The sequence below is a fragment of the Alosa pseudoharengus genome, unplaced genomic scaffold (genome assembly GCF_046254945.1).
Source record: "Alosa pseudoharengus isolate Yale_2024_CS ecotype anadromous, Long Island Sound unplaced genomic scaffold, YU_APseudo_1.1 YU_APseudo_1.1_scf_17, whole genome shotgun sequence".
Lineage (NCBI taxonomy): Eukaryota > Metazoa > Chordata > Actinopteri > Clupeiformes > Clupeidae > Alosa > Alosa pseudoharengus.
The window spans coordinates 26,513,756-26,531,380 of NW_027468640.1; the positions used below are offsets into that span (position 1 = coordinate 26,513,756).

Consider the following 17,625-nt stretch of genomic DNA (forward strand, 5'->3'; position numbering starts at 1 on the left):
GCTTCTCATAGGTAGGCTATATCCAAAGACATTAATGTTCATGGCAGCCTTTGATAATCTGATTTATTATTTTCATTTCATTTATTATTCTATGGTAGGCCTAAAGGAAGGCTGCAAAGTGTTTGTCAATGGTAAACTCACGCATCTTTGAGCTCAAAGGTCATTGCTACAGATGCAGAGAGATTTGAAATTGCATATATATATACAGAGTATCCACTTTCAGAGGAACATTAGGCCTACGTCTATGGTCTGCTGAATATCAGTTTTAAAACCTCTATTGTTTTTTATTTTCAAACCCAGAATGTTTTGAAATAATTGAACATCTCCCCCAACTTACAAATAACTTGACAATGTTTTTAATACTTTATTTCATAGTGAGCAGAGAAATTACTGTTTTATCTACACCCATTCTCAGTGTCCTCCAGTAAAACATTTTAATTACCACATGATAATAATAGGAATAGTAACATCCCGGTGTAACTTGCATGTACTGTATGCAAAACATATTCATCTACATCAAAGCCAGATTTGTCAAATTATGCATAGTAATAACGCTAAAACAGCAACAGTACATAAGCAGTCTGTGTTATTAAAATATTTGCACATGTGTACTTTTATTAACAATGAATAAACATAAATTGTAATTATATATATAAAAAAAAAAACTAAGCTTTTTCCATCTAAAAATGTACATCAGCTTTTATGTCTTTTATGTTATCAAATCTCAAGCAGAGGGTTCAACGGAGTAAACTACTATACAGTATAACTGTATACAAACAAATGTAACAAATGAAAAGAAATGGACAAGATGTACTCATGGCTACCAGTGAGAGACTGAGTGGCATAGTGGTTACACAGCACCCATACCAACTTCTTACTGTCGTATCAGAGGAGACACAGGAGAGTTAAGCATGACACAGAAAAGGCCTGCCCAGAAAGAGACAACAGATGTAAAGCAATGACAATGATTTCAAATGAAGCTCAACGTCTCTAGCAAGTAACATGTCAATATATTAATTCCATTTAGGCTCTAGATCTTTAGTCTCTGAGTTGATGTGGCTGTTTTTCTTCTTTTAGTATCATTAACTAAAAATAAAACAATACATTTGGTCATTTGAAGTAAGAAAACAGTCATAGTGGCATTTTGTTATTTTCTGTGTTTCTAAAGAGGTATTATATTCCACAAACTCTGTCTCTCTTTCTAGTCAATGAAGGAGGCTCATTTCAGCATAAGCATATGAAATTTCACAAAGCACATGGTAGAATATAACAATTTCTGTAGAATGGGAATTTGTGATCTGTTACTCTATGGTTTCATAAGGCTGAGCTTATTCCTGATTTGGACTCATTTAACAGTGCCTTAAGGCTAGGTTGATTTAAACTCATTCAAAACATTTTCATCAGTGCAATACATTTAAGAGACAGATATCTGGGAATTAGTTTACTGCAGTTTTCAGGTGATCACAGGGCGCCATAATTTCCATCTGTGTGAACTACAAAGTGCTTGACTTTCCTTGTGATAAATGAGATGATGCTTTTCAAGAAATTAAGAAGAAATTAAGAGAATCACCACTTTTCAGTAATTGAAGCGAACATAATGAACTCAAACATATTAAAAAATCTCCTATATGATTTTTCTGTGTTATGGCTGTACTGTAATCAATAAGAGGTGTATTGGCAATTCAGTGCTATCCAAGGGCTTTTGGTGCACTCTCCGAGGTAGCCGTGAATATCTTAGACAAACAACTAGAAATTGAAAACAAAGAAGACAATTATACAAGTAGCACCACTGTTGATAAACTAGTGTAGAGTGGTCACACAAAATCCTCTCACCACCCCACAACACTCCATATAAGAGCATCAAATGTCCCCATCACCCCTCAAATTCAACCTCAAATCCCAAAAAGATCAGAATGAAGGCTTGAGAAGGCTCGGGATATGGGGACGATGTTATCAGTCAAGTTTGTTTTTCAGTATTTTCTTGCACCTCTAGCACCGGTTCACCAATGCCTACTTTTTCTTCCATGTTTTTCCTCATATTTTTCCACGCATTTCTTCAAGCAGCAATGGCTACAAATTCTTGGTGCAGACTTGGCATCGGCTAACACGGGTGCGCATCTGTTCACCCTTGAGAGTGTCCTGTGGTGGACCAGTAATAAACTGCCGGCTCTGATCCACAGTGGTTAGCCAGAAGCTGTACTTGTTGGCAAAGTAGTGGCAGGTGCCCCGTGCTCCATTGCACTCAATGAAAGGTGTAGCCCGGAAGTCTTCCAGGCAGGAACCCGGCGACACCAGAGACTGACCACCACCCTCAGCGCCCGCGGCAGTGTGCTGGACACACACACACACACACACACACAGATAGAGAAGGGGGGGGGGGCAACAGGTCAGCACTTCATACTATTTCTTTTAACTTCAAATGAACATACAGCAATCTATGCAGATGACGTCTGTTTCTCTCACCATGAGGAATGAATAACCTATCCATAAGCTTCTCCAACCGAAGGGGCAGTCCGGGATGGTGAGGTCCTGGCTGTGGACAGCTACGGCCTGGGAGGGAGCTTCGCATACAGAACAACGGCTAATGTACTGTGCAATCTGTTCCTCGCCCACAGGCATCATTGGAATAGGAGCTGTGGTTGACAGCCAGTAGGACTTGTCATTTCGGCTGGCGTAGTAGCAGAGCTCATTGGCAGTGCAGTACAGGAAGGGAATGGTATTGAAGCGGGGGAGACAGGAACCAGGTAGACCTGAAATAAAAGGAAAAGAAAAAAAGGAAAGAGAAAAAAGATAAACAATGAAAGAAAGTGACAAGGAGCAAAACAATATTATGTCCTTTGAAATCTTGTTCATCTTGACAGATTTGTCTTACCCAGATCTTGGTTGTGAGCCTTTTCCTGGCCTTCAACATACAGCATACTGTAACCTTCCCATAACCTGGCCATGCCCTGAGGGCACATCGGTACCTGGCTGGACTGACTGTGCTTCACAAGTGTGTAGCCAATACTGCTGCTGCGTGCAGCGTAACCAGGAGGTCCGGGCAGTCCTTGTTTACCAGGAGGACCTGCAAAGGGAAAGAAGGAAGGAAGATCTTGACATCTGTTCTTCTGAATAATGTATGATTTCTGTGTTGATACACTCCAAGGTGGGACTCACCTGGCTCTCCAGTAGGTCCCTGAAATCCTGGTGGTCCAGAATCTCCCAATGAACCCGAGGGACCTTCTGCACCAGCACGGCCAAGTCTCCCTACAGTTCCAGGTTTACCTTTTGGACCTGAATATGCAAAATATAATATAGTGTCATTTTAATATTTAGTTGGTACTGTAGTAGCTGTGATGAACAGATCTTGCAACAAATAACTTTGAATTTACATAAAATTGATTCATATCTATCTATCTATTCAAATAACACTCTGCATAGAGCTCTGTGTCTATCCAGACTCGCGGTCTGTATATCTTAGGTTATTGTTATTTTGACAATATGCAAAAACAGCACCAACCTTGACGGCCTGGCAGACCAGGCTGTCCTGAATTTCCACTTAGACCAGTGAGACCAATAGGACCAGGAAAACCAGGTTCTCCAAAGACCCCCGGTGTATAATTACGAGGGGGCATGACCACTCCTGGAGCTCCCTTATGACCAGGTGCACCTAACAGAAAGAATGAAGAATGAAATTCAAGCTGATTTGCCATTAAGTTGTTGCCAATTGACTTGTCTGGCTCCTGCACACTGATCTTTGGTTGACAATTCTTTGACTGGACAACTGTCGCACATGGAATTTGTTGTGCTTGTAGCATCACATGGCTGATAAGGAAAATAAGTGTTTTGGGCCTCCTGTGTTGCCCCCAGAATAACTTAACAACTGTTGCTTTGATGGGTATAACACAATTTAATGGTAAGTTGGTCTCTAGGAGGCCCATCACGCTGTAGCTCATTACATCTCATTTGTGGTGGAGTACCACCTTGTGAATGATGTGAATGATGTCATGGACATGTGCCACATTTTGTGAAATTTAATCCATACGCAGCAGCACACATCTTTAATATCTTGGACCAGCTTCCTGCAGATATATTGTAGCCTATTATTGCCGTATGGTTGGGTATTCCCATGTCCTGCTATAAATGACACAGTGCTATTTCTCCTTAAAGGAAAAATAAAGGGTATCAAATTGGGCTTTTATGGTTAATTTATTCCTCAGTTGAACACACACATACAAAGACACCTGCACACATCCACTACACACACACAGTTTTTAAACTACACATGAGGCAATTAACATAAAAGATACCTGAAAAAGGATAGGTCATAACATGACAGCAGGACATTTGTTATATTTATCTTTACCTTTGTATCTCCAATTTAACAATTATCTTAAAAAATACTTTGGAAAAACAGTCCATCCTCACCAGGTGTCCCGGGAAAACCTTTTTCTCCATAATATCCAGGATCTCCTTGGAAACCAGGTGGTCCCCCCAGTCCTCTATAGCCAGGTTCACCTCTCTCTCCTATACAGAAGGTTGTAAAGAAAAAAATAGATTAGACATATAAGACAATTCATAGTACTATAATTTGCAGTTAATTAACCAATCAGTGAAACTAAATGAGTTACTGAATGGTTTTTAATTTGCATAAGGTAAAAGTAATTGGAAATCTGAGCACCTTTGAATCCAGGACTGCCAGGTGTTCCTGGTGCTCCAGGGAAACCAGGTTCCCCTTTCTGTCCTGGACCACCAGGTAGTCCAGGAAAGCCTGAATCTCCTCTATCTCCTTGTGTTGTGGCTGGGCCTGCAGGTCCAGGGGCACCAACAAGACCAGGGGCACCTGAGAGATGGAGAGTTGGGGGTGGTTAAAGTGTACACCATTTCAGGGCAACTAAGAGATGGAGAGTTTGGGGTGGTCAAAGTTTACACCATTACAGGGCAACTAAGAGATGGAGAGTTTCGGGTGGTCAAAGTTTACACAATTACAGGGCAACTAAGAGATGGAGAGTTGGGAGTGGTTAAAGTTTACACAATTACAGATGCTTTCCATCTTTCGAGTTATAATGTTTTTCATGGGGTCTACAAAATAACTGGGGCAGAGGTGTGGAGTTTGCCATTTAGTATTGTGTGGACGAGATGGAAAAAGCAGCATGCTCTATCATCAGGGAATGAGTTCAAATACACTGGAAACTGTTTCAACGAGTGTTCTTTACTTACACAATGCTTATTACCACTCTTACGATGTATTATTGAGTTAAGCCTATTTACCTCTACATACACTAATGAGTGCCATCACTAGCAGAGTTCTCAAGTCCAAAGTCACTCTTTTTTTACTTATTTGGAGAAGTTTTTCTTTCATTTATCTACCCAAAGGAATTTCTTGTGTCAAAGTGTCTTTTGTTTTTGTCTCACTAGAAATAAATCAGCTCTTACCTTATCCTATCAGCTCTCAGCTGCGAAATATAACCCTCCTCTTGTCTCAGCAAATTTGTCCAATTTAAGTTCAACTTAAGATCTTTTTATACTGTTATTCTTCTCAGTCTATTCTTCTCTAGCCTTCTCTATCCTAACGGTCTCTTTGGCTTTCATATGGGTAATCAAATAAGGATGACTAGATTTAACAATACAGGTCAACCCAGCTCCCGCATGTAATTTCAACCTTGCTCAACTGAACTGAATTATTCATGTTACTTTGTCATACAATAAAGCTGTACTCCTACATCACGGACACACTCAGCTACAGTTACCACAGGTTGAATTGTTCGGAGATCAGCCTTTAGTTTTCTGTGAAGCAACTGAAAAGGAGGGTCAGTGTTGGTGTGGCTGTATAAGAGGTTCTACCAGTTCCTACTAGAGCAGGAGCGTCACTCTATATCTTCAAAAATCCACCTTCTCTCCAGCACTCATTACAACTGGGCATGCTTAACCCATAAAAGTGTGGGCAGAGAGGGTTAAAGTGGAGCGGGTGTTTTGGGCGTAACATCCTTTAAACCAATGAGAATGACATCTGTTATTCCCTTTAAGAGCCAGCAGCACAACATCAAACAGGCAGTCGGTATTTTGACAGTCAAGGCATCTAAAGGAATCTGCCAACAGAATTCCACTAGTAGGCTAGGCTAGTTACTTTACTAAAACCTGTGTGTGACTAGCAGAGTATAGCCTAGCCTAGATGCATTCTGCACTCGCCTATTAATTGAACCCATAGGCATAGTGAAACTAACTTCACTGTGGTCTCATAGCAACAGCAAACTGGTATTTACTTTCACTAATGACTGATAAAGGGTTACACTCGAAGGGCTGCTTACAGTACATCTTGTGACAGTGCATCTTCAAATGCCTTCATTCAGCTTTTACTATAGACCAGGTTTTTCTTGGTCAGTGGCGTAATGATTTTTAGAAGGTGAACAATATAGTGATTTTTGGAATATGCGCCAGGCGAAACCTTATGTCGTTAACTGCCACACATCTGGGCGCAAGGTTTAATAAAAGTGGAGTGCATGGCGAAAAATTCATCACTGACTGGTCGTACGATATGAATAAGACGTGCGTTGCGCTTTGCGCCACGTTGTGCCATGTGCACAATAGGGCCCTTAGTGTATAGTACTTATTGCTGCACTAAAATGTCCTTGTAGCACTGTAGCTTGATTGTTCCCTCTTTTGTAAGCTGCTTTTGATAAAGGGCAATTCCACGGAAAATTGACTTTTTGTCATATCCATAACGCCAGTAAAATGCCTTGGCATTTGTATGATGTGAATGATAACATTCATTTTTTGTGCATTTTTTTCTCATGTACATTCTTCGGCCAAAAAGAAATCATTCACATCATACCATACCATCACATTTTATTGGCGTTATGGATGTTACAAAAAACATAATTTTCCATGGAATCGCCCTAAAAGCTTCAGCTAATGACTGCCATAATTTCCCGACTATTAACCAAGGTTTATACATTGATTTAAAAAAAAAAATTAATACACAGGGGCAGGCTATACACGGGAATGCATTTATTTTCTTCATTCCACTTTATGAATAAAGCAGAATCTGATTCTGATTCATTGGGCTGTTGGGCAATCCGGTTAATGCACGGGTGCGGTTAATACATGGTTTTGTTTTTTTTAATTAGCATAAAACACTGGCCTGTGGTTTATACACAATGCGGCTAATATACAGGAAATTACTGTAAATGTATAGATTCATGTTATACCTCTTTCTCCATCCAGTCCGGGCAGGCCAGGGTCTCCCACTGGGCCAGGAACGTTTGAGATCCCACTTTCACCACGAGGGCCAGGGGCACCAGGGAAGCCCGGCGATCCAGGTCGACCTAAAGGATAAGAAGTGAGTAAATGAAATGTAATCCTGATTTTGTATATATCAAAAGGAAAAGTGAGCTGAGCAGAAGGCTAAATTGTCTGCCACAGCAAAAAAATTACACTGAAACTAAAATAACTTAAAAAGAAAAATAATAAAAATATTGAGTTGAATCTGAATCACTTCCCATGCCAACTACCATCAACTGCCAGCTGGAACCTGTTAAAGCCTCTGGTTCCTCACCTGAGTCTCCCCTCTCTCCTTTTCCACCTGGCAGGCCTGGTCCACCGGAAGCAGATGATCCTCTCTCTCCTTTCAGTCCATTAACACCAGAAGGCCCAGGTCTCCCAGGGCCGCCGCCACCTAGCATTGGAATAGACAACTCCATTGGTTGGATATCAAATGCCTTCATTCAAATTCAAAAACTTACAATGGAATAGATACTCCCTTACCTGGAACGCCTGGTATTCCCTTAGCCCCTGGAAGTCCGTTAAGTCCATCCAAACCTGGTGCGCCGGGTAAGCCTGCAATGAGAAAGTGGATGGATGTATGCTTGGATAGATGGAAGGATAGATAGATAGATAGATAGATAGATAGATAGATAGATAGATAGATAGGCAGATAGACAGATAGATAACCACATAAAATGGATTACAGCTCAATACCTTTATTTCCTGGTGTTCCTGGTGTTCCTGGTCCACCTGATTCACCAGCCAATCCCTTCTGTCCAGGGTACCCTGACAGGCCTTTGGCACCTGGATATCCTGGGGTGCCTAATACAAAACAAACATGCCATAAGTACCCATACACAGGTGAAATTATAAGTGTGAAGTGTATACTAGGCAATGACCTAGCTGAAACAAACAAAGAGGAAACTTCAAGTCTTTACTGAGCAGGCTCATTTCATCTTGTGGTCAAAATTAAGGCAACTGGTGTGAGACTGCAGCTTTATTCACGATACTGGGAGACTACCCACAGCAAATGTCAAGTAACAATCCCACACATCTTTGGGTGAAGCCAGTTCTTATACCCTTAACACACACACACATGGAAAATAACAAGCAACTTCCCCCCCAACAATGATCCATCCATCCAGTTAGTATTAACAGAGATAAGGATGTCACAAAAACTGCTAATGGCCTAGGCTTTGTTTGTGTCCTTGGGGTGAAGACAATCAGACACCCTACAGCAAACAGTCTTTTCACTCTGGAAATTTCCACAGAGGGAGACTTTGGATGACACACGGGATATCTTAACATTCCTAAATTAAAGGATGGTAACCCGATTTCACTACATATATAAGTTATAGTAAACTTTTCATGCAATAAGAAACATACAAAATGATCCCACAATCTCCAGTATCACTTACCCGTTAGGCCTGGTCTTCCTGGTTCTCCTGGAGCACCCTTTGGCCCAGGATATCCGGGTCCCCCTGGCGCACCAGGGTCACCTACTAAACCAGGCCCCCCTGGTCCACCTGATCATGGAGAGGCATTAAAGTAATTTAGAGCAAGCTTAGGGACAGTAAAAAACGGTCAACATAAATGTCTATCAGCTTGTGATAATACTATAGTCATGTTCGAACACAACAATTAAAATTGTGCCTTTTACTTTTTTGATAATTTACAGAGTAACTGCATTTATAAAGGACTTATTTTAGGAATAGGAACTTGGTGATAGAATTGTTTTAGGACGAGGCTCACCTGAATATCCAGAGACTCCCGGAGCACCTTTACCACCAGGACCTCCAGGATAACCAAAGGATTCACCTCTTTCACCTGCAGAATGACAAAGTAACTATCAGCAACTATGGCTATGTCTACAATAAGCCGGATGAATAGAGATATGCATATTTGAGGTGAAAAGATCTCCATCAACATGATCGTTTTCGATCGTTTCGTTTTTCAGAAGTTTTGCGTCCACACTAGAACATTAAAACACCACAGAAGTGTTTGTTGGTGGTTTCTGGAACACTGACATGTGGTTGATGATACTAAGTCATAGTATCTGAAGCTCTCTGTTTTTCAAATGTATCCACCTCAGACATTATAATTGAAAAATTTCAGAATTTGTCCTTTTAATGTAGATAGAAGGTCTAAACAGAGTAACAATTAAGTCATTCTTATCTTTGCCATACTTATATTTCATGGACTCAAAACAAGTACCAATAATATGTTGCATGCTGACACGCTTAACTACTAGACAGTAAATATTTGAATACATGACACAATAAATACAGTTGTTGGCATGTTCACCTTTAGCACCAGGCTGCCCAGGACCTCCTGGGTTACCAGGTAAACCAGACTGTCCATCATCACCCTAAAAAGACACATAGTTCATTAAATTGTATATCCATTAGAAAATTTCGGTATAATATCACTGCCTAAACATTTCCCTATAAGTAGTTTTTATAAGACATCTGGGCAATACAAATTTAGCCTTGTGCTTACCCTGGCACCGGTTGTACCCGGGAAACCTGGGATTCCAGGAGAACCTTTAGGTCCTGGATAACCAGGAGATCCAGGGGTACCAGGAATACCAGGCTGTCCAGGTGCTCCTTTAGCTTGATCAGCAAAACCAGGTAATCCAGGTAATCCCTGACGACCAGGCAGTCCTGGGAATCCCTTGTCACCTGTTGACAGTTGACATTGGTAAATACCAATAGAAATGACAGCATTTCAATCTCTTGCGTCCTCTCAACCACCTTATGTTAGACACTGGGAATGGTTTTCCAACAGTCCTTAAAGTTACATTATTATACGGCTCTTCACAATGCAAGTAGAACGCTCCATTGACTTGAATGGGATTTCCCAAAGTTCTACTGGTCATTATTTTCGTCTAAGGACCTCTGAAATAATGACCGCTGTCAATGGCAATGGATTTTCATTCAAAAGTCAAGGCAGACGGTTGATCAGCTGTGTTCTAAAGAACGTTTGATTCAAGTTCAGTGTGTGCTGCGAACTATTTGTTTCTCAGCAAAAGCCACAACAAAATGGTAACAAATAAATGTAATAAAATGGTAACAAATGGTAACAAATACGAAATGGTAACAAAATGGTAATGGTAACAAATAAACAAATAAAAGGCCTAAAAGAGACATATCATGGAGTTTATTTTTTCGTTTTGGCAAGTAGCCGTATAATAAGCGGACAATAATGACTGGCGTTCTATACATTATCCCTTACGTAGTGCTTAAAAGAACCCTCTAGGCAATAGTCCTTGAAGAACTATTTAAGAAACAGTATGAAAACAGTCTTTCTGAAGAACCATTTCCAATGCAAAAACCTTTCACTTGATGCAAACAAAGGTTTAGCATAAAGCCACGACTCTTTATGGAATCACATACTGATGAAAAGAACAATTTAAACACCTTTTTTTTTAAGTGTCCATGTGTTTATGTGTGTTAATTATATTATCACCTCTAGGTCCAGGGAATCCTGGGAGTCCTGGGGCACCAGGGTCACCCCGATCCCCACTCTCTAAATTTCCAACTCTAGCAGTAGATGGAGGTCCAGGAATTCCAGGCAGTCCTCTGTCTCCTGAAACCAACATATATAACAAGAAAATATGAAGCAAGTACGTTGCATTCAAAAGCTCCTTTTCATAAAAAGGTACTATCTCTAAAGTCCTTGCATTCAAAGATTCTTAAATGTCACACACCAAGAGCATAAGCTTAGGTAAGGTAGGTAGTAATATAGGTAATATATTTAACAAAAAGGACGTTAGAAATACCTCATTGCTATCTAAAGATGATTCTTCAGACTGGTAAAAAAAATATGAATTAATCTTACCCTTGAATCCAGGACTTCCAGGTGCTCCAGATGAGCCATCAACTCCAGGGATGCCAGGAAGTCCCTTTTCACCGTTGGGTCCTGGCGTTCCCGGGGTTCCGGGTCTTCCAGGGAAACCAATCAATCCAGGCGAACCTTTTTCACCTGACAGAGGTCATAAATACATTAGAGGCTTTGCAGTCAGAGTTCCACTCAAGCGGTTGCAAGCTATGAAGTCTCAACCTCACCGTAAACTACCAAAGGACTTAGATAGAAGTTTTAAAACTATGTACATACCCTTTCCTCCAGGTCTTCCAGGGATGCCTTCACGTGTTGGGGGTCCTGGGGGTCCAGCAGGGCCTCTGAGTCCAGGTGATCCATCAATACCTGGCAGGCCAGGTGTACCTTTCCTGCCACCTGTTGCAGGAGCTCCAGGTAGTCCAGGTTCACCTTTTGGTCCAGGGAACCCTGTAGACACCAGGATATTGTTTTTATAGAAGGTTACATAAACACTTTTCTAGGATAGTCCGTGCCATGCTGGCTGGTTTATCACCACACAGTGACCATGTATGTCTAACCACACAATAAGATAACACAGGTATTGCGGTAAAACCTCTCAGTAATGCATACAAATTATGATGTAATTATGGAAATGTTTGATAATGTAACGAATAATAGAAAAGCAATTACTATATGATCTGGGGTGGGTTTCCAAATAATGTTCCTCAACAATAAAAAAGTAAGTGAATATGATTAATAGGAAATATAAACATGTAATTCTGTGTGTAAGTAGGGTCTCTTGTAAATGTTTACTTGATTTCATTCTTGGCCAAAAAACAGAAGAGGGTGAAATCAAAAGAGTACAGACAGGATCTATTCATACGCATGTTCCAGACCAACCAAATTGCTCCAGATGTTTCATGCACTCATAATATGTCTCTATGGGCTTTTTGGAAAATTCTAAAAATTCTAAAACAGTAGACAGTGGCCCTGGACATATTTTGCATACACAGTGTTGAAAGAATGCAGCCACTGAATGTGGTCCGAGTGATTGGCTCGCAATTGTGTCCTCACTACGTATTGGATGCATTCACACTTGGACTTACAGCTGTCCACTTGTAATCGAATTACCCAAGATGCTAATGCTAAGTGTGAACAGGGCTTTATACCAGAGACTTTCTAATGAGGAGACACAGCACTCAAAGAATAATCCATAGAAATGCATGGGGTTAGTTCATAATGCCAATATGGCAGTAGTCTCTATATCCTGCCCCTTTCTGTATGCCTCTCCATTCACTTGAATCAGAAAATAGCTGCCTGATAAGTGCCCAAAGATGGCCGCCGAGTTGGGGGACTTGCCTGAAAGGACTTTGTTTATACTACAATATTTTTTGGAAACCCAACCCTGATTTGAACCGTTATACATCCACAAATGTGTGGAATGTATTTTATAAAGTTGACAATGTCTAGGCTTTCATCAAGTTACAATGCTTAATTCATACATCAGATGAACTGAAATTGCACTGAAAACAGTCTAGAAAATACCCAAATGCCAAGGGGTAAAGGAAGGAGCAATAGCACATCAATATATCATACAATTTGCCTAAAGTTACGAGGATGGAATTTGCTCTTAGTTAGCACTAGCTTGAGTTCTACATTCAATGCCATGGTTACTATACTGTATATGACACCGGTTGAAGGGTGAGGTTTAAGTAATTATGCATATTTCAAGTGCAATTCCAGAGTGCAGCTGGTCAACCAGTCAGAGACTGAAGTACCAGGCTGTGTAGCATATGGGGATGCTGAACTGTAGCCTGCTTTAAGGGTCAGTGACTGAGAGGGTTAAGAAGGTAGGCACACAAGCACATTGTTGTTATAGAAGCTGTCACTGGTCAGGTTAGTATGGCTCCAACTCTAGCACTAATGTTATTTGCACTGATGTAAACTGTACAGCTGGTCTGTTTACCTGTTCATCTGTCACTCATATTATAATAGTAAATGTAAACATACAAAACAAAACAAATATAAACACAATAATGTGCACATATGCATCAGCATCTTCAGCTTTAACATCAATACAGTGACTATCAAGGTTCATTCAGGGACCAGATGGCCGTATAGACACTGTGGTCAAATCGTCTGGATGAATTTTTAAAAGTTTTCTTAGGCTATACTATTGAATCCCATACCCCAAAAAATGTACATTACAATATTTAAGAAGAGAGAATTAAACACTGGTCATCTAGTCCCTTTGTACAAATATTAATGCACTTCATATGTACAAATACTAATGTACTCCACTACATATGACAATATGTATGTTAGAGATTACTGTAAGAGGTTATTGTAGACTTCCAACAGGATGATAGATGTTGCAGGGAAGGTTAGAAGAATTGCAGGACAGTTTTTTTTTTTTTTTTTGGGGGGGTAGTTAAGAGCTGGTGGAGAGAGAGACATCGGAGGGATGTTTTTGCAACACATTCTCACCTTGACAGCCTAGGAAGTGACCCAACACCAAGAACAGAGAATGACACCATGAATGGAGGGATGGAGGGGTGAAGATGGTGATGGTGGAGGAGATTGAGGAGGAGGAGGAGGAGGAGGAGTGAAAGGAAGGAGGTGAAAGGAGTCGGGAGGAGAGGAATGAAAAAGAAATTCATTGGTGATGATCAGCAATACTGTAACTAGCCACTGAGATGCTCAAGGAGATTGTGCCAAAGACAGTGGACAGTATGTGGACACCAACAAGCATGACTTAGCAGACCACTATGGTAGAGGTGTCCGCAGTCTTTACATAGACCTTGCTGTTAACAGTATGAGTAAATATGACTGCATAACAGTAACGTAAAATAGACATGTTTTTTTTTCTGTTTGTGACACCTACCATGAATTCTGTACTACAGACCTTGTATTTGTTTCTCATAGAGTACCTACCTTTTCACACAACTGTTCTAGGTAAGCACGAAAATGCAACAGAGACATTATGACATTACGCACTACATTAGATTGTTCCAGAGACAAACAGGTGAATAGGGAGCATCAAAAAAAAAAAAAAAAAAGCTTACAACTGTAAATTCAACATGATAGTTTCCTAGGCAGTTAGATGACCAACACATGGATACATTTGTAACAATACAGATGGGGCAAATAAACAGTTGGCGCTCTCACCTGGAGATCCAGGCAATCCTTTGGCTCCTGGAGGTCCTTGGGGTCCACTGAAACCTGATACTGGGATCTCACCTGGTGGGCCAGGAGGGCCTACAGAACCTGGGTAGCCATCCAGACCACGTTCACCCTTTGGCCCTGGTATACCGGGAACTCCATCCTCACCTGTGGCAGCAGAGTGGACACTTATAAACATGGAGAACCAATGCTTGAGAGGTTCCATGTTGTCACTGCACCTCAAATATTCTCCAACTCCACAGGTAACTTCAGCAGCATACAAATGAGTGGTTGGGGGAAATATGGAATAGAATGATATTGATGTTAGGGTAGAAAAGGTGAACTCACCTGGCGCTCCGGGCAGTCCACTGTTTCCGGGCAACCCCTTGTCTCCAGGTGGCCCAGGAAGTCCATTCTGACCGGGAGCTCCAGTAGTGGCTCCATACACTTCACCAGGCTGTCCTTTGGCTCCGGGTAAGCCAGGGAGACCATTCTTCCCTTGGGCTCCTGGGTAGCCTGTACCTGGGATACCTGGTGCTCCTGGGTCTCCTCTGGGCCCAGGAAAGCCTGATTGACATCAAGACGAATGTTGACGAATGGTTATTTTCATTGTCAATGGGGACACGCTCAATGGTGACATGCTCCAGACATATAGAGATGTAGAGAACAGACGTGGATATACCTTGGGGCCCTGCCTGACCACCATAACCTGGGTCACCTCGCTCACCCTTAGCCCCATCAAAACCAGGCCGTCCATTGGGTCCAGGGCGACCTAATTCACCTTTGGTACCTTTGACACACACACAAATACACGACACACAATTATAGTGGAAAGAGTCCTAAAGATTCCTGGAACAATATCCTTGGAACAATCTATATATAAATATGTATAAAGAATGCAACAGACCTGGAACACCAGGTCGACCAGGAAAACCTGGTGGTCCCGTTTCTCCAGGAATTCTGCATGGAAGTGTCGTTCCTACCATAACCCATAAAACAGTTAGTTTCTTGAAAACATTGTTCTTGGCCTACAATAACCTAAAAGATCAAAATGGCTTAAACTGACGCTAAGCTAATACAAAAATGTTTGCCTAAATAAGCCTAGTTTCACAACTTTGACCTAAGCTGGATAAAACCTCTTATAACTGATTAAGTAATTTTGAAATCTTTTTAATGTACTACAATTTACTAATCTCAACTAACTCACTATAAAACACTAAGAAGCTAATAAAACATGCTCACCTCCTGCTCTATATACATTAGTCAATGTTGTGACTCATAGTAATGATAGTTGTTTGGTATAGTTGGTTATTTTACCTTGATGTGTGAAGTGTGAACTATGAAGTGTTTAGTACAGTATACTTCAGTGGTTAAAGTAATTGAACTCATGGGTCAGTTCATAAGTTTAGTCAGTAGTTATGATCAGTGTGGTATTAGTTTCCTGGTGACTAACTGAGACCAACAGTTCATTTCCTGCTTGATTCACTGTATGGTAGGTCTAGTGCCCACCTTGCCCACCCCCAACCCCTCCACCCCTCCCTCCATTGCAGCAGCCAGCATAGCAAGGCTGATCACATGCACAAGCTCTGGCTGGCTAAAAAGATAGTGCGGCACAGTTATGTCAAATTCCATGGGGAGCTAACAGAGCCAGACCCACAGTGGAATGACCATTGGCCTGTTGGATAAAACACCTCAGAAATGAGGTGTCTGATCCAAGTGAAAGGCCGAGGTTTTTTTTTGGGTCTCTATTGGCTGCAGCTCTGGGCTTTCTCACCTCCCTCTTCGAAAGAGGCGTCACTAAGCCCCGCCTGCCCACAGCTGTAGTCACCTAGTCAGACAACATGCAAAGGCAGGTAAGAGAGATTGCAAGACTAGCGGTCATCCATCTGTCAAACCATTCATTCATTCATTCAGCCACTCATACAATCATTTGTTAAAAACTGGGTCCTTTGATAGACCCAGCAATCAACTATTGCACAAGCTTAAGGAAAGCACTGTTCAAAATATAAAATTATGATATAGTCAGCAATATAGGTTCAGATAATACCAGCTTGTTCATTTAAACAGGCACATTCAGTTAAAGCAAAAGCAATTCAGTTTGCCTAAATATGTATGTCAAGGTTAGGCCCTCTCAAAAATGAGAGAGAGGGGGCGAAATTGTTTAGGACTATTATGATGACTCACTGCCTGGCTACACCGGAACGTGCAACTGTAGCGGAACGCATGCTAAAACTTCCCCGATTAAGCAATGAAACTGTTTAGACCAGATATGAGAGCAGCGCCATATCTATTTTTGCGCAGCTTTTGGGCTCCCCGCACGATCCGCTTCAGTTGCTCATCTGGTGTAGCTTGGCTGTCATGCTTCATATCAAGTCAGGATAGATTGACATTTAAAACATAGCCATATCCACTAAATGCAATGGCCCTAATAGTATATACTACTGGACATCAGGGCTCAGATCAATACAAATGAACACACTTGAAAATGCAAACTGCACAGTTAGACATGCACAAATTACAGTTTTTCTCAGTCGCTTTGGTGCTTTTCTCAGATCAGAATGAAAATTCTCATAACTATTAGTTCAACCTCCACAACATTTAGTCATTTGTGCACATCATAGTAACAATTTCTCCTTCCTCTAAACAAATTGCAAATGCTTTTGAACATGTATCAGTTGCTTTGTCATGTCAGTCAAAATGAACTATACTTATGGATGCTGAATAGTTGTTTCCAATAAAACTAATAGTCTTCATTTCATTGCTTGAGTCATTACATACAAAATTGGTGAACTAGTTATCAAATTCTGTCACAATGCTGTAGAATTGCAAAGAGCATATACAGTAAAACTGTGAAACGTACATATTCAGTGTCTTATACTCACTTACTCCCCTAACTACAGCAATTTGTAACTTTACTGTAATTTTCAAATGGCTGTACAAGTACTGTATAGTGCTGTATTGAGCATTTTCAGGTAATGTCACCGAGTTCTGACCTTTTTTTGCATGGGAAAACACTGAGAGCATAAACTGTCGTAATGAAAACATGACAGAGCCATTTGACTATCTTGTTCATAAACGATGGTGTCAAGACTTCTCATTTTGATGACACTGGCAGTTTCATTGATATAAATACTTGCTTTTGAGGAATGGACTATCTATTTTGAGCAAGCAACATGCTTATGCAGGTTATCCACTAGGTTTTGCAGTTTGCACTAATTGTTTTGAGAAATGCACTAACTGCTGTGCAAATGTTAATAGTAATGTGAGAAAAGCACCAAAGCGACTGAGAAAAACTGTAATAATATGTGCACATTGCCTGGAAGCGCCTACCCCAAGCCTTTCTCTTTTAATGCGCTTAAATTGCTGATGTGTTTGTGTTGCAGAATAATGATGGAGCTGACT

The 17,625-nt window shown here is 40.9% G+C and overlaps 1 protein-coding gene across 1 annotated transcript in view; it reads right to left on the reverse strand.

Annotated features, from left to right (window-relative positions):
* Positions 1-351: 351 nt before the first annotated feature.
* Positions 352-17,625, reverse strand: part of col4a6 (collagen, type IV, alpha 6) — a 93,198-nt gene continuing 75,924 nt past the window's right edge. Inside the window, exons 25-46 of the mRNA XM_076289128.1 lie at positions 15,131-15,202; positions 14,906-15,013; positions 14,572-14,790; positions 14,230-14,391; positions 11,359-11,529; positions 11,083-11,226; positions 10,711-10,830; positions 9,742-9,923; positions 9,547-9,610; positions 8,995-9,069; positions 8,661-8,768; positions 7,957-8,064; positions 7,744-7,815; positions 7,535-7,654; positions 7,188-7,304; positions 4,661-4,822; positions 4,408-4,506; positions 3,500-3,649; positions 3,157-3,273; positions 2,873-3,064; positions 2,464-2,750; positions 352-2,331 (exon numbers count right to left, since the gene is read on the reverse strand). Of these exons, the coding sequence (XP_076145243.1) occupies positions 2,071-2,331; positions 2,464-2,750; positions 2,873-3,064; positions 3,157-3,273; positions 3,500-3,649; positions 4,408-4,506; positions 4,661-4,822; positions 7,188-7,304; positions 7,535-7,654; positions 7,744-7,815; positions 7,957-8,064; positions 8,661-8,768; positions 8,995-9,069; positions 9,547-9,610; positions 9,742-9,923; positions 10,711-10,830; positions 11,083-11,226; positions 11,359-11,529; positions 14,230-14,391; positions 14,572-14,790; positions 14,906-15,013; positions 15,131-15,202 (3,110 nt within the window). The 3' untranslated portion in view covers positions 352-2,070. The remainder of the gene's footprint in view (positions 2,332-2,463; positions 2,751-2,872; positions 3,065-3,156; positions 3,274-3,499; positions 3,650-4,407; positions 4,507-4,660; positions 4,823-7,187; positions 7,305-7,534; positions 7,655-7,743; positions 7,816-7,956; positions 8,065-8,660; positions 8,769-8,994; positions 9,070-9,546; positions 9,611-9,741; positions 9,924-10,710; positions 10,831-11,082; positions 11,227-11,358; positions 11,530-14,229; positions 14,392-14,571; positions 14,791-14,905; positions 15,014-15,130; positions 15,203-17,625) is intronic.